Raw genomic sequence first — 14600 nt, 5'->3', positions numbered from 1 at the left:
TTAAGGGCTTTGTAAAAAAATTTGAAAACCATTATTCAGCTTGGTCTTTAGTTGATCTAACTTTAGAGTAAACTTGATATACCCAGTGTACGAACCTAGGGTAGTAACCACCCTGTTGAAATATCTGCTCTTTGGAGCTATAGCATGACTGGAAAGGTTCATGCTGTGTGAAATTTGAGTGAACTTGAGGGTTGCAATTTAAAAGCATCTAACAGTATATACAGTCATAATGAAACACAAACATTGGTCTCAGAGAGTACATCTGGAATGATATTTCCGAAATTTAAATGGGATTCTAATAAGAGCCATACTTTTTTCACTGTTTTTGATAATCTTTTTGAACAGCACAGAGACTCCTTTCTCAATCTTATAAATACAGACATAAATAGAGCAGTTAGTACATTAACTAATGTATATCAAGAAGCAGCATCACATATGCGAGTGTATTCTAAATCTAGCAATACTACATTATCAGTAACTCAACCAAAATGGTGGGATGAAGAGTGCGAAATATTAAAACTCAGTAAATATAGGGCTCTGCTTCAGTTTAGAGGAACAAATTGTAATCAAGACCTTGAATGTTATAAAGAGAGGAAAAGTATTTTTAAAAATGCTGTAAATCAGAAAAAGTATGCATTTCAAAGTAGAGAACGCATTAAACTCGTTGAATGTTGTAATAACATCAATCAGTTATGGAAAGTACTGAAGAAATGTAGACCTAATCAGAGTGTAAATAGTTTAACTGTTTCAGCAAATGAATGGTTTACATATTTCAGTAGCCTGTTATTTGATGAGTCTGCAGAAGCCATTGTTATTAATGATGAGGGTCCCCGCGACCAATTTCTAAATTCTGAAATTACCTTAGAGGAAACTAAAAGCTCCATTTTAAAATTAGCAATCGGCAAAAGCCCAGGTAATGATGGATTGAATGCTGAATTTTATAAGAATACAGATGATATAATAGCTCATGTACTATGCGTTGTATTTAACAAGATATTCATGAGTGGGAGTTTCCCCACTTCTTGGGGCCAAAGTATAATCTGTCCAATACATAAGTCAGGAGCCCTTAATGATCCGAGCAATTATAGAGGTATATCTATAACTACCACAATGTACAAAATCTTTTCTAATATAATGAACTCACGTTTATATTCGTGGGCTGAAAACAATAAAAAAATTGATGAAGCCCAAGCAAGTTTTAGACGTGGTTATTCTGCCATTGATAACGTGTTTTGTTTACAAGCCATGGCTCAGAAATACTTGTCTAGATCTGGTGGTCGTTTTTACTGCCTATATGTCGACTTCAAGAAAGCTTTTGATAAGATTAACCATAAAAAGTTATTTGAAAGTTTACAATCTAAAGGTGTAAACGGTAATTTTCTCAGGATCCTTGCTCAAATGTATCAAAATTTACAATCTTGTGTTAAGACATCAACGGGGAGAGTAACAGATTATTTTCCATGTAACATTGGTACAAGACAAGGGGACATAAGTAGTCCTGTGATTTTTTCCTTATTTATTGATCAATTATCCTCCTTACTGCGCGAAAAAGAAATTAATTCAGGTATTTTTATCGACAATTCAGTACCTGATATATTATGTCTGATGTTTGCAGATGACATTGCAAATTGTGCAGAAACTGTATTTAAGTTACAACAACAACTCAACGTAATAGATTAATTTTGTAATTCAACAGGAATGGAAATTAACCTCAGTAAAACTGAAATGTATTTCGAAATGGTGGACCCTTAAGAATTAATGAAAGATGGTTTTTCCGTGGCCAATTAGTTAGCGTTAGGACTGTTTATAAGTATATGGGCATCTTATTTACGCCGACCTTATCTTGGACAGCAGCTAAAGAAAAGTTAGCATCACAGGCACAAAAGTCGATATATGCTATGTATAACTATCAAAGGCCATTTGGATATTTTAACATTAAACAGTTGTTTCAGTTATTTGATGCTATGGTAAAACCAGTACTCTGCTATGGATCTCAGATTTGGGGATATAAATATTCGCCAGAAATAGAAACCATACATACTAAGTTTTGTAAAAAATTTCTTGGAGTTAAAAACTCAACGAATAATATAATTGTTTTGGGAGAATGTGGCAGACTACCAGTGTGTATAACCTATTATTCAAACTGTGTTAAGTATTGGTGTAAACTAATACAGATGGATAACTCAAGATACCCTAAACGGTGTTATTATATGCTTAAATCTTTAGATAACGTAGGCAGAATCACCTGGGCTACTCAGGTCAAACACTTACTATTTTTGTATTGTTTTGGTTATGTTTGGGTTTCACATGATGTTGGAGATATTGACTACTTCGTTAGTATTTTTCGTCAAAGACTCGTAGATTGTCATACACAAAACTGGAAAGAGTCTATCGATGAATCAAGTAGATGTCACCATTATAAACATTTTAAAACTTTATTAAATACAGAACGTTACCTTACAATAAATTTGCCATTTAAATACAGGCTAGCAATGTCAAAATTTCGTTGTTCAAGCCATAAACTGCATGTTGAAACTGGTAGGCACAACAATACCCCTTTTGAATCTCGTATCTGCCAATTTTGTTATAATAGAAGTAACACTAGTATTGTTGAATGTGAATATCATGCTTTTTTTCAGTGTGAGAAATTTAGTGAGATCTGTAATCAGTATCTCCTTAATTGGTATTCATCTGACAGAAGTATACAAAGTTTTTATAACATACTTAGCTCTGATAATGAAAAGGTGTTATATCAAACAGCATTGTATCTTGAGAAGCTTTTAAATAATGTTTGACCAGTTAATTATGATATTCAGCAGCCTAGAGAACTATTATGTTAAGATATGTTTGCTAGTCGACTGTGTGCTGAATCTATGAAATGTGTATCTCAACTTAATCAGTGTATATGTATACATTTTGTGGGATCACAACTATCTGATTGAACCACTTACTATATATTATGTAGTGTATTTTGGACCGGAGGCCTTTGTTACATTTAATAAACTTTTTTGACTTGACTTGACTTGATCAGCTTGGGTTGACACTATTTAAAGTCTGAGCAGTCTCATAGAACGGTTACAGTTGTAAAGAGGATGTATGCAGAGGAATTTAAGCTACATTATATGCTTCCAAGTTTATGCCGAAGGAGCTGGGTAAAATAAAAGAGAAATAATATATTTCCTGATGTCAACCTACCTGTTAAGGTTTTCATCTTGTGTCTTATAAGACCATGGTTTCATTACATTATGGTCAACCCCATATTTTTTTTATTGCATAAGCAAACACCTTCAAGGCAAGAGTAGTCACATGAGAAGTGAAAGGCTAGCAACGCTGATTACACATGTTATATATTGTTATTTTTACTGGAGACATTTAGTACCTTTTAACCCCGAGACTCGTCGTACTATTAGTGTTGTAATACCATCAAAAAAATTAAAATTTACATTTTTCAAGTTCACCGGTATAAACGTTCGGTTTCCGTTTCCGGTTAAATCTGGACGTGAATTTTTCGTACTTTTGTTTATATTCTTATTTTCAAGAGTTATTCTTGCATAATTGTTTAATTGCCAACATCCTGGTGATTGCCTTGTTAACACAATATGGGTTCATCAAAAAAACACAAAGACAAAGATCGTGAACATAAAAAGAAGCGAAAACATCGGTCAAGATCCAGGGAAAGGTCTCGTTCAAGGGAAAAAGAGGGAAGAGAGGGTAAAAGGCGCCACAGAGAGCGAGATGGTGACAGGTACTATGATCCATATCCAGAGGGAGTCGATAGAGAAGAAGGGGAAATCGATGATCCTTACAACAATCCTGCCCTGAAGCCAGAACCTGGTAGGTAGTTGATTAGCCCTTGGCAAAAAACCCTCACTAGCAAAGTCGAAAATGTCCAAAGGTCAGCTGCTAGGTACGTCATGTATGACTACAGTTACACCAGTAGTGTTACACAAATGCTGAAAACCTTAGAATGGAATACACTCCAATATAGAAGGTTACACAATTCATTAGTAATGTTTTATAAAATAAGGACCCAGACAGTTGCAGTCGACCAATCTCATCTTATTCCAACTAGAAACCTAAATTACTTAATCCCCATGTCTCACACTCAGTACTTTTCTAACTCCTACTTCCCTAGGACCATCCGACTCTGGAACTCCCTACCAACTCATGTTAAATCTAGCCCCAGTCTCAGTATCTTTAGAGAGAGGCTGGCGGTGGTCAGTATGTAATTCTGTTGCCTCTGTCCCATTTTAACTGTAGCATACTGTCTTTTTTTAGCTTTTATTCTTTTAACATTGTAACATATCAGTTCTTTAACAACTGTTTCTCTGACAGCGCCGCCCAGTGATAGTCGGAAATCGACGGTTGGGTGAAAGATGTAGATGTAGATGTAGATGTAGATGAATTCAATTGTACGCGAGTCACGATATTCATAATTATAACATGTCCAAAACATTGCAGAATAATACTAATTTCACTTGGGTAATTATTACATTTTACTAGGACATTATCATAGACTCCTTGTGTAAAATTTCAAACTTTTAACTAAAATAAAGGTATTAAAATAATCGATATAATATCTCAATGAACCATGAAGTTTACACAAATTTTACATGGCTCCTATTCGTGTCATGTGATCGATAACAACTATCCGCACTATGACTAGTACGAGTGTAATGGGGGACATATAAGTAAGGCAAAGTAGCCAAAATGAAACATTATAATGTTTACGCCTTTTTAAGGTGTTTTACTGTTTTGTTTATACCATTTAAAAGGATCCAGTTTTATTTTGTTTTTGATTTCATCATTCAAGTATATTGTCTGATCGTGCTTTTACCTAAATCTATATTCACCACAGAAAAAGTCTTTACTAGTTTTGACGTTAAGAGAGGGATTATGCCCTATCACGAAAATATCTCTGAGTCAGTTCTGACGTCTAATTATTTGGACTAGGTAGTTGATATGAAATAAGTCAAAGCCTTAAAGTGAGCTCAAAGGTAAAGGCAGGGATCACTTTTGGCAGATACTGCTATGAGATTAATTCCCATTTGCCTTGAATCAATGAGATTTTTGACAAAATGAATGGGATTTTTTCTTTTTAGCTCATCTGATTTTTTGAAAAAAAATGATGAGTTATTGTCATCACTTGAGCGGTTGTCGGCGTCGGCGTCGGCGTCTGCGTCTGCGTCGGCGTTGCCTGGTTAAGTTTTATGTTTAGGTCAGCTTTTCTCCTAAACTATCAAAGCTATTGCTTTGAAACTTGGAATATTTGTTCACCATCATAAGCTGACTCTGTATAGCAAGAAACATAACTCCTTCTTGATTTTTGCAAGATTTATGGCCCCTTTTGTACTTAGAAAATATCAGATTTCTTGGTTAAGTTTTATGTTTAGGTCAACTTTTCTCCTAAACTATCAAAGCTATTGCTTTGAAACTTGGAATACTTGTTCACCATCATAAGCAGACCCTGTACATCAAGAAACATAACTCCATCCTGCTTTTTGCAAGAATTATTGCCCCTTTTGGACTTAGAAAATCAGTTTTCTTGGTTAAGTTTTGTGTTTAGGTCAGCTTTTCTCCTAAACTGTCAAAGCTATTGCTTTAAAACTTGCAACACTTGTTCACCATCATAAGTTGACCCTGTACAGCAAGGAACATAACTCCATCCTGCTTTTTGCAAGATTTATGGCCCCTTTTGGACTTAGAAAATATCAGACTTCTTGGTTAAGTTTTATGTTTAGGTCAACTTTTTCTCTTAAACTATCAAAGCTATTGCTTTGAAACTTGCAACACTTGTTCACCATCATAAGCTGACCCTGTACAACAAGCAACATAACTCCATCCTGCTTTTTGCAATAATTATTGCCCCTTTTGGACTTAGAAAATCATTTTCTTGGTTGAGTATTATGTTTAAGTCAACTTTCCTCATAAACTATCAAAGCTATTGCTTTAAAACTTGCAACAGTTTTTCACCATCATAAGTGGACACTGAACATCAAGAAACATAACTCTATCCTGCTTTTTGCAAGAATGATGCCCCTTTTTAGACTTAGAAAATCATGGGTAGGACAATATTTCTATTACACAAAAAAAAAATCAGATGAGCGTCAGCACCCGCAAGGCGGTGCTCTTGTTATAATGAGATTTTACATCGGCGGACAGCTTTTATTACATTCAGAAGCAAACATCTGTTTATTTGTAAGAACAGTTATCTTGTAAATAAACAAAACAGTTCCTTTCAGAGACACCATTTACAACTCTACAAAGTTCAGTGCCAGGAATTTCTGAATAGGTTGATGAAAGTTGTAACCAAGTCTTGGGTCCACACGCATTTTTCCCCTAATGATTTTACTTCAAACTGCTTTGTCAAAGTTGAAGTTCAGTTATGTTTTAATTTTTCTGGACTTGATACACTTCCATTAGGTCAAAACAATTTTAAAGTCAAACTTATTTATAACCCTACCCTCAACCATTTCGTTTGGAAATTCGGGCGTTCAGCGTTTTTTTATGAAGGGGCTTCACCGGGGGTTTCTCCACCATCTTGTTATTGTCATAGCTATTCATCCGCGCGGATGGAGGCAGAAAGTTTGGCCTTCCAAATGCTTAAATTTCTGTTTCAGTGGTATTTTGAAACATCGCGGAAACAGATTATTTTTGTGTGGTAGTCATAATCATCGGACGCTCTATGGAGATAAAAGCGAAATTCAAGCGCCTAAATGAACGTCATATGAAAATTAAGTAACGGCAAAACCGCATTGCAGCGAAAAGTTGCAATTTCGGCAAAAGATCTATGGCCACGCGGATGCGATTTTTAAGCGCATTTGAGCAAAATTTATGCGATTTTCACCAAAATAATGCGAGAATATCGTGAAATCGCGGCCAAAAGTGATTCCTGAAAGGTAAATTTTATTTACTGTCCCTTTGTGAAACAATGAACATAAGCTCTATAGAGCTTTTGAGCAACCCTATTTTTAGAAAAGTTAAAACCAATTATTTGCTGGTACCCATTTACGGCTGGGTTGACTGCATATATGGCCCAGTCATGATAAAGTGCCTTGCCCAAGGACACAATGCAATGTGGGCTATGCAATGTGAGTAGCCAGTAATAGAACCCCAGTCCTTCACATCCGTAGGAAAGCATCTTAGCCCTCTCGACCAATGGATCCACAAAACTATTCACTGCAGCGCCGGTATCCAAAAATCGATCAAGGGTCCCCTGATTTTCGATGTTTACGTTGGACGAAAGAGGTACATCGTCTGGCACCACATTACTGACTGGTTTATCAGTGTCAGATAATGTATCACTCTAGTCTGAGTCTGTAGTGTCAACCTTAACCTTAACTTAGAACTACATCACCAAGATCACTTACACTTACAGGGATTTCTGTAACATTTAAGTCATCTCAAACACTGTAACTATTTTCAACATAGACTGAATCAGACTCATCACATTTGGAAATGGAAAAGTTCATGTTCATCACTGACAGACACATTTGATTAGTCACATTAAAGCTGTTGGTCTTTTCTTGAATTTCAATACTAAAGTGGTGACGCATACAGTGTATGGTTTAAGATATTTATGTATTGTTCTCAGAGTACGAGGATTCACTTGCATCATCTCTTTTTCTTTTTATCCTTACACTAAACAGTGTTTGCTGACCCGGCATTGTAACAAAATTTGAAACAAACTCTGCAATTTTGCAGAGAAAAAATCATGGTAAGGCCACATCAACAGCATCTTAAAATTATTCAAAGAATTATAAATTAATTAAGACTATCACTTTTCTAATATGTTCTTTAATTTTGCCAAGTAATTAGTATGTGTGAAAACACTCGAAGTTACTTACAACACTTTATAAACTGTCATTTACAATCAGAGATTGTCACATTTGCAAACACGCTGACAGTCACTGTAATTGTGTAGATCATACACATGCCATCCTGTCTTGCGGTGTTTTGCAAACAGGCAATGCTGATTGGCTATACCCAGCTATCGATGACAATCGGGTGATTCCGCCCACTAATATTGGACTATTATGTACTATACTACAGGTATATATGGTAATTGCTTAGGAATAGCTGTGATTACTGGTAGTTGTGACAAATTTTGCATCATTACATGTTTGTTTTATTTTAAACCCGCCCGCTTAGCTCAGTAGGTAGAGCGTCGGTCTACGGATCGCAGGGTCGCGAGTTCGATCCTCGGGCGGGGCGTATGTTCTCCATGACTATTTGACAAACGACATTGTGTCTGAATTCATTAGTCCTCCACCTCTGATTCATGTGGGGAAGTTGGCATTTACTTGTGGAGAACAGATTTGTACTGGTACAGAATCCAGGAACACTGGTTAGGTTAACTGCTCGTCGTTACATAACTGAAATACTGTTGAAAAACTGCGTTAAACCCAAAACAAACAAACAAATATCTTTTATAAATAGCTCTCACTCTGGTTGGAGAAATATTGAATATGAAATTTTAACAGCTGTTTTATGTTGGTCACTGTTACTTACGCAAGAAGTAAAATTTTATCTAAATCACAAATTTCATAAAAGCTTCCATACAGAACACAGAATTGCTAATTTCTAACAATTAATTAAAAAAAATTGAGAGTGTGGCATCACATCAGGAAAGAGGGTTGGCTGGAATTTGTATTTACTGGTAATTCCCATTCTGTAAAATACTCCTAAAATTGAAAAAAAGGAAATAATTGGAAATACTGCAAGAATGTCCCCGAATTCATAAGAAAATGCCTTTTAATATGACAAAGAAATCAAATAACTTAGTGATGATTAATATTCAAATGATCTCATGTATGAGAAGCATTATTTAAAATACTGTTAAAGTGCGCCTATAATAGTTCGCTGTTGTGAAATGGACTTTCAGTTTTACAAAGTTCACTATTACCAGACTTCATGGATATCTGAAACAATTCATGCAGAACCTTGAGGTTGCATGTTGTGTGTTGGATTTCATTACATGTATAAAGCATGAGTGAGACTCTTGTTGTGTAGTCACATTTACTTAAAGTAAGCACTAAAAACTACTGCGTAACACTTGAAATTTCTCTCAAGACTCTTTGGCTAAAAGTTACTTTCTGTTACAGAAAAAATTGCTCTACTTGCACACCAATCAATTATTATTTTCAATATTAAAGCAGTGCAAATTCTTGAAATCGGCACACTTTCTAAGATTTCGATAGGGGAAAAAACCATGAAACCCCTAATTGTCATCAACTACATATACACTTAAAGCTTATAAAAGTAGCACAGTTGTTGTCGGGCCACAAGAAACTGAGACAGAAATGATTTAAGATTATCTTGAAAAATAATATATCCTTTGTAAACCAAAATTTACTTATGGTCAAATTATCTTACTGAAATCTCAGAACTACTGCTTGCAGTCACCTTTGTTGATTGTTTATATCCTGAAAGTTTTGAAGTGGGAAAACCAACCAAAATACTATGCTCTCAATTTCAGGTTCTAAAAATAAGTTTCGGTATTAAATGGAATTTAAATATAACAATAGCTATTTGCATAGTCTGAATTCATAAATAAAGGATGTAAATGCTTGTGCAGTTCCATGGAAGGTAACTTTTTATGCCCACGGCATCTACTGATGCGGGAGGCATATAGTGATTGTCCTGTCTGTCCGTCCGTTTGTTTGTCCGTCCGTACGAGGTTAACCAAATGAGACCGTTTTGTCTAGCATCAATATTCCTTACTAGAATTACTTGATACTAATGCAGATGTAACCTGTGACCATTCCTCATCTTCAGACATCACCTGACCTCATTTTGGACTTAGGTTGCTTTATTTGGGCCATCTCTTGGTTAACCAAATGGGACCGTTTCGTCTAGCATCAATACCGCTTACAATAATGAATTGATACTAATACAGATGTAACCTGTGACCATTCCTCATCTTTAAACATCACCTGACCTCAGTTTGACCTTGACCTCGTTTTGGACTTAGGTTGCTTTGTATTGACAAGGATGCCACCGGGGGCATCAAGGGTTTATTGAACGCAGCTTCTTGTTTAAAAAGCATTTCAATTGACTGTTCTGAAGTTTGATAACTGTATAAAACTTGTATCATAATTATTTAATTATGTTGCAAGCAATCCCAGATTTATTTTTGTAAACATTTTGCAACATAAACTTACCTTTTCTAATTGTTGAGGAAATTTATATCTTTTTCAGGATCATCATCTGGTGGTGGTGGTGGTGGTGGTGGAGGTGGAGATATCAGTCTGTCTATCGAAGAAACAAAGTAAGTTTTGTTGAAACTGATAATACACATGTTTTGTAGATGAGAAGTTGACTGAACATGATTTTTGTATACCTTCTTTGATGTTACAGTTTATACTTGGAATGTGTGGTACATGAGTTGCAGTTAGGCCCCTGTATGTTTAAGAAATGATAAATCTGTTCCTATATTTTATCAGTTCATAAAATATGGGCAGGAGTTAGAATGCGTAATAATTAAATCACGAGTGTCTAGTAGTAGTACGAGTGATTTAATTATTCACATCTGAACGACTGCTCATATTTTATTAACTGATAAAATTGTTGGAACATATTTATTATTTCGATTCTAACAACGCAAATAATTCACATTTTACAGTACTACATTTTCAGCGTAATACGTCATTCCGGTCATATGCTGTTACAATTTACCCCCATAGTTAAAAGGTGTTGTATAGCCAATTGAACATATAGATATTTGTTTCTTTTTTATCAGAATTTTGAGAAGTATTTATAAATTAGTAATCTAACAGCTTGCTGACTGTTTATAAACAGAATCATCAAATAAGGTTAGTTGACCCTGTGATACGAGTTACGAGCTTAAATTTTGTTTGACGTTACATCATTATGACGTCAAACTTTATGTCATACACTTAATGACATCACCGCTGAATCATAATTAAGCTAATTGAATTCGCTTGTAGAGATCAAAACGTGTTTTACGGCCCTACACATAAGTCAGTATGACTTTTTATCATAATTATGTTTTTGAAATGTTGTTTTCAAATGTTTGGTCCAGAAATAATTCGTAGTTAATGGAACAGAAGTAGAGTGTCTAATGTTACAGTCATAGGGGGCAAAATGTATCAGCCAATCATATTTTATTGAAGATTTATGTATAGGCGATTTCGCTTGATGTTTATATAGCAATTGCTGCGGATCGTGTTAGAATATACCATTATTAACCAGGTTTTCAAAAAAAGCCTGGTTAATTTCGGATGAGGTGCATCATCATTTGGGCAAGTAGGTGGGCAGCATCAAACTGATCATTTCCACTCAATACCTTTATCCCAGACTCACCAGTTTCGACGCACATAACAAGCAACATGGCCGCGCTTTTTCATTCAGTAACATACGTGACTCTTTTAGATGTTGCATGTGCACAAACCTTTTATGCATTGAATCATACCAATAACATCTTATTCTAAACAACTGACTGCCAGAAATCAAAAGGTAAACAACAACTAAAGTGTGGTCGGCCATACTTTTTTCTAACACACCTATTTCGACGCATCTTACATGATACTTATTACGAAGCTTTTGATTGGCTTAAATATTTGTGCAATCACTGTAAGTAATGTGCTACACCATAACTGTCATGGACGCTGCAATAAAACTTGACACAAAAGCAGATGCAAGTAGATCATCAATATTAAGGCCAAATGATATAAATAAATCTGAAAACATTTAAACATTCATGAACATAAGGGGCTAAGAACATAAATAATCACTTTGCTTTTTTAATACACACTGTCTCCTGTTTTTTCTTTCATTTTTCTGGACTGCAGTGTTTACAGAGGAATTGGGTACATTTTGTTTTATACAAAACTTTAGATGAACCCAGTGTTCGCAGCCTACTTGACAAGAGAAAAAAAAATGAAGTGAGTAAAAATGATCGCATTGATATATAATCCGTACACCTTCCAAAACAATGCATAAAATAGTGCGACTACATATGTCACATGGCAGTGATGTGACCTTGATAGCACCAAAGTCGGCTGCAGACGTACAACAACATTTCCAGGAACTTTTTTAATCTAAGCTTCCACAGGGACGTTTTTAAAATGGATGAAAATTTACATTAGTAGAAACATTAAAAATCATGTATAGGGTAAATGTAAGTTGATAAATATCTTCATATCCTAAACTTTCCAACCTTTTTATCGGTAAAATTAACCATGATGTTTTCTGTCATTACACCGAGTTACTACGTCATCGGAAACCCCAAGTTAATCGAGAATGAGGTCAAAACAAAAATGGCGTCGAAATAGGTGTGCGTAAAATTATGTGGTGCGACGATAGTTTTGGTTGAGATATTGAAATATTGAAAAAACTTGGCCTATAGGTTGCTTGTTGGGATTGCACTTTGGTTTATTTGAGTGAAGATAAGGTCACTGTTACTAAAAATAGAAAGGACAGTTTCCTTACTAAAACTGATTTGATGTTTTGAAATTAAAATAGGTTTGTAGATTGTTTTTATTGAGACAAGGGTGGGGATTATGGTTGGGTCACGTGAAGTTCATTGTTACTAAAAATAAAAAATAGTTTCCACTCAATATCTTCAGTTTAGATAGACCTATTATCACCAAACTTGGTGCTTAGGTGTTTTTTATTTAGACAAAGGTTGAAATTGTGTTTCTATTACTTTGTCCAAGGACACTGTTACTAAAAAAAGATAAATGCTTCCACAAATGTTGAATACCTGGTTTCGTGGCAGTTCTGCATTTCATCTAGATACAGTTGAAGTTTATCATGATGTATGCAGGGTTGTAGTAATGCTAATGCTAATGCATTAGTAATGCATTATTTTTTTCAAGTAATGCCAGGTAATGATTAATGCCACACTTTTAGCATTGAAAATAATGCTAATTTAATGCCAAAGTAAGTAATGCTAATACTAATGCTTAGCATTACTTAGGCATTATTTTCTGTATCACTGGAAAAAAACATAATAAACATGTATGCAGCAGACAATTTATTCATCTTACACCACATTATTCAGTATCTAAATAATAACAAAAGGAAATTATTCTGCTCATTTATTGACTTAAAACAAGCATTCGACACGGTCTGGAGAAATGGTTTATGGGAAAAATTAATGAATACTAAAATCAACGGAATGTGTCTCCATGTAATCAGAAACATGTATAATGATATAAAATCCTGTGTTAGAGTAAATTCAAAATTTTCTAACTTTTTCTCTTGTAATATTGGAGTTCGTCAAGGGGAAAATTTATCACCTTTGCTTTTTTCACTATTTTTAAATGATCTAAAGCATACATGCCATATTTTCAGACGGTCAATAAGGGAGATTTGCCTCAGCAGGGCTTTTTTTAAGGGAGATTTGGGTAAAATTAAGGGAGACTTTTATTCGCTCATTTTTACGTGCTATATAGCCGTTTTCGTGAAAAAATCATCAAGTTATCTATACTGAATTGATAAGTGGAGCCCACAGTTGTGTAAAGAATGCATGATGATTACTTACAGCATTTTAATTAATCCAAGGACATTCAGAATTCCATGAAAGATTGAACCAGAAAATTTGTTTGTGCTTTATGTGTTGATGCTTCTGCATCATGTATGTCTGGTGCTGATAAAGTGGCATTCCAAATTTAGCATGTATATAAAAACTTTTTATGTATATAAAACAATATTTGAAGAGAAGTTGTACATATGTTCATGAAACATAAGCTTGTCTTTTCTGAGTCTGCAAGCAACAAAAGTTTTGTTTTTGTTTTGTTCTTTTTCAGTAAGCTGAGGGCAAAACTTGGTCTGAAGCCATTGGAGGTGTCAGCAGGAGCTCCAGGTAATTGGTAGTACATAAAGTTGCCCTTGCCTGTCTGTCTGTCCGTCCATCCATCTGAATTTGTGTTGTGCTTATCTTAAAAAGTATTTTAATCAGAGTCATCATAGCCTCACAGGATTGTTATTCAGCATGGGGAAAGTTGTGCACCTAGTGTTACAATTGGGATCTCACATAGATCAGAGTTATGACCCTTGACTTAGTCAGAAATATGCACAAATATATAATTTAGCATTTGAAGTTGTGCACCTGGGATTTTGTTCCATATTTCTTTCAGTCAGATCAGAGTTATGGCCCTTTATTGTCAAAAATATGTATAAAGGGCATACAAATTTTGTGTCACATGTATCTCAAAAAGTATTTGACTTAGAGTCATAAAACATTAGGGGATTGTTATATAACATGTGAAGTTGTGCACCTGGTTCTATTTGGAATTTAACTCAACCGGACCAGAGTAATGGTCCTTGACTTAGTGAAAAATACACGTAAAATGTTAAAAAGTTGTGTTGCATAGATCTTAAAAGATATTTTTGTGTGTATATATCTTAAAAGATATTTTTACCTAGAGTCGTGAAACCATGTAGGAATATTATCCTGCATATGAATTTGTGCACCTGAATATTTCACTTCGCAAGACCAGAGTTGTGGCCCTTGATTTAATCAGAAAATGGAAGTTTGTTTTCCATGTATCTCAAAATGTTCTTGACCTAGATTATATAGAGGATATTACATGAGTGTCTTTTCATATTGAATTTATTAAACGAGAGCCTAG

At 34.8% G+C, this 14600-nt stretch overlaps 1 protein-coding gene across 1 annotated transcript in view; it reads left to right on the top strand.

The window, feature by feature from the left end:
- The first annotated feature begins 3459 nt into the window (after positions 1-3459).
- The window catches only part of LOC123527537 (U4/U6.U5 tri-snRNP-associated protein 1-like), a 52982-nt gene continuing 41841 nt past the window's right edge, over positions 3460-14600 (top strand). The window contains exons 1-3 of the mRNA XM_053527536.1: positions 3460-3834; positions 10201-10270; positions 13776-13831. Coding sequence (XP_053383511.1) covers positions 3600-3834; positions 10201-10270; positions 13776-13831 — 361 coding nt within the window. The 5' untranslated portion in view covers positions 3460-3599. The remainder of the gene's footprint in view (positions 3835-10200; positions 10271-13775; positions 13832-14600) is intronic.

The sequence above is a fragment of the Mercenaria mercenaria genome, chromosome 1, assembly GCF_021730395.1.
Source record: "Mercenaria mercenaria strain notata chromosome 1, MADL_Memer_1, whole genome shotgun sequence".
Classification (NCBI taxonomy): Eukaryota; Metazoa; Mollusca; class Bivalvia; order Venerida; family Veneridae; genus Mercenaria; species Mercenaria mercenaria.
Note: the sequence above shows the minus strand (reverse complement) of the source record. Positions and strands in the feature narration are given on the sequence as shown.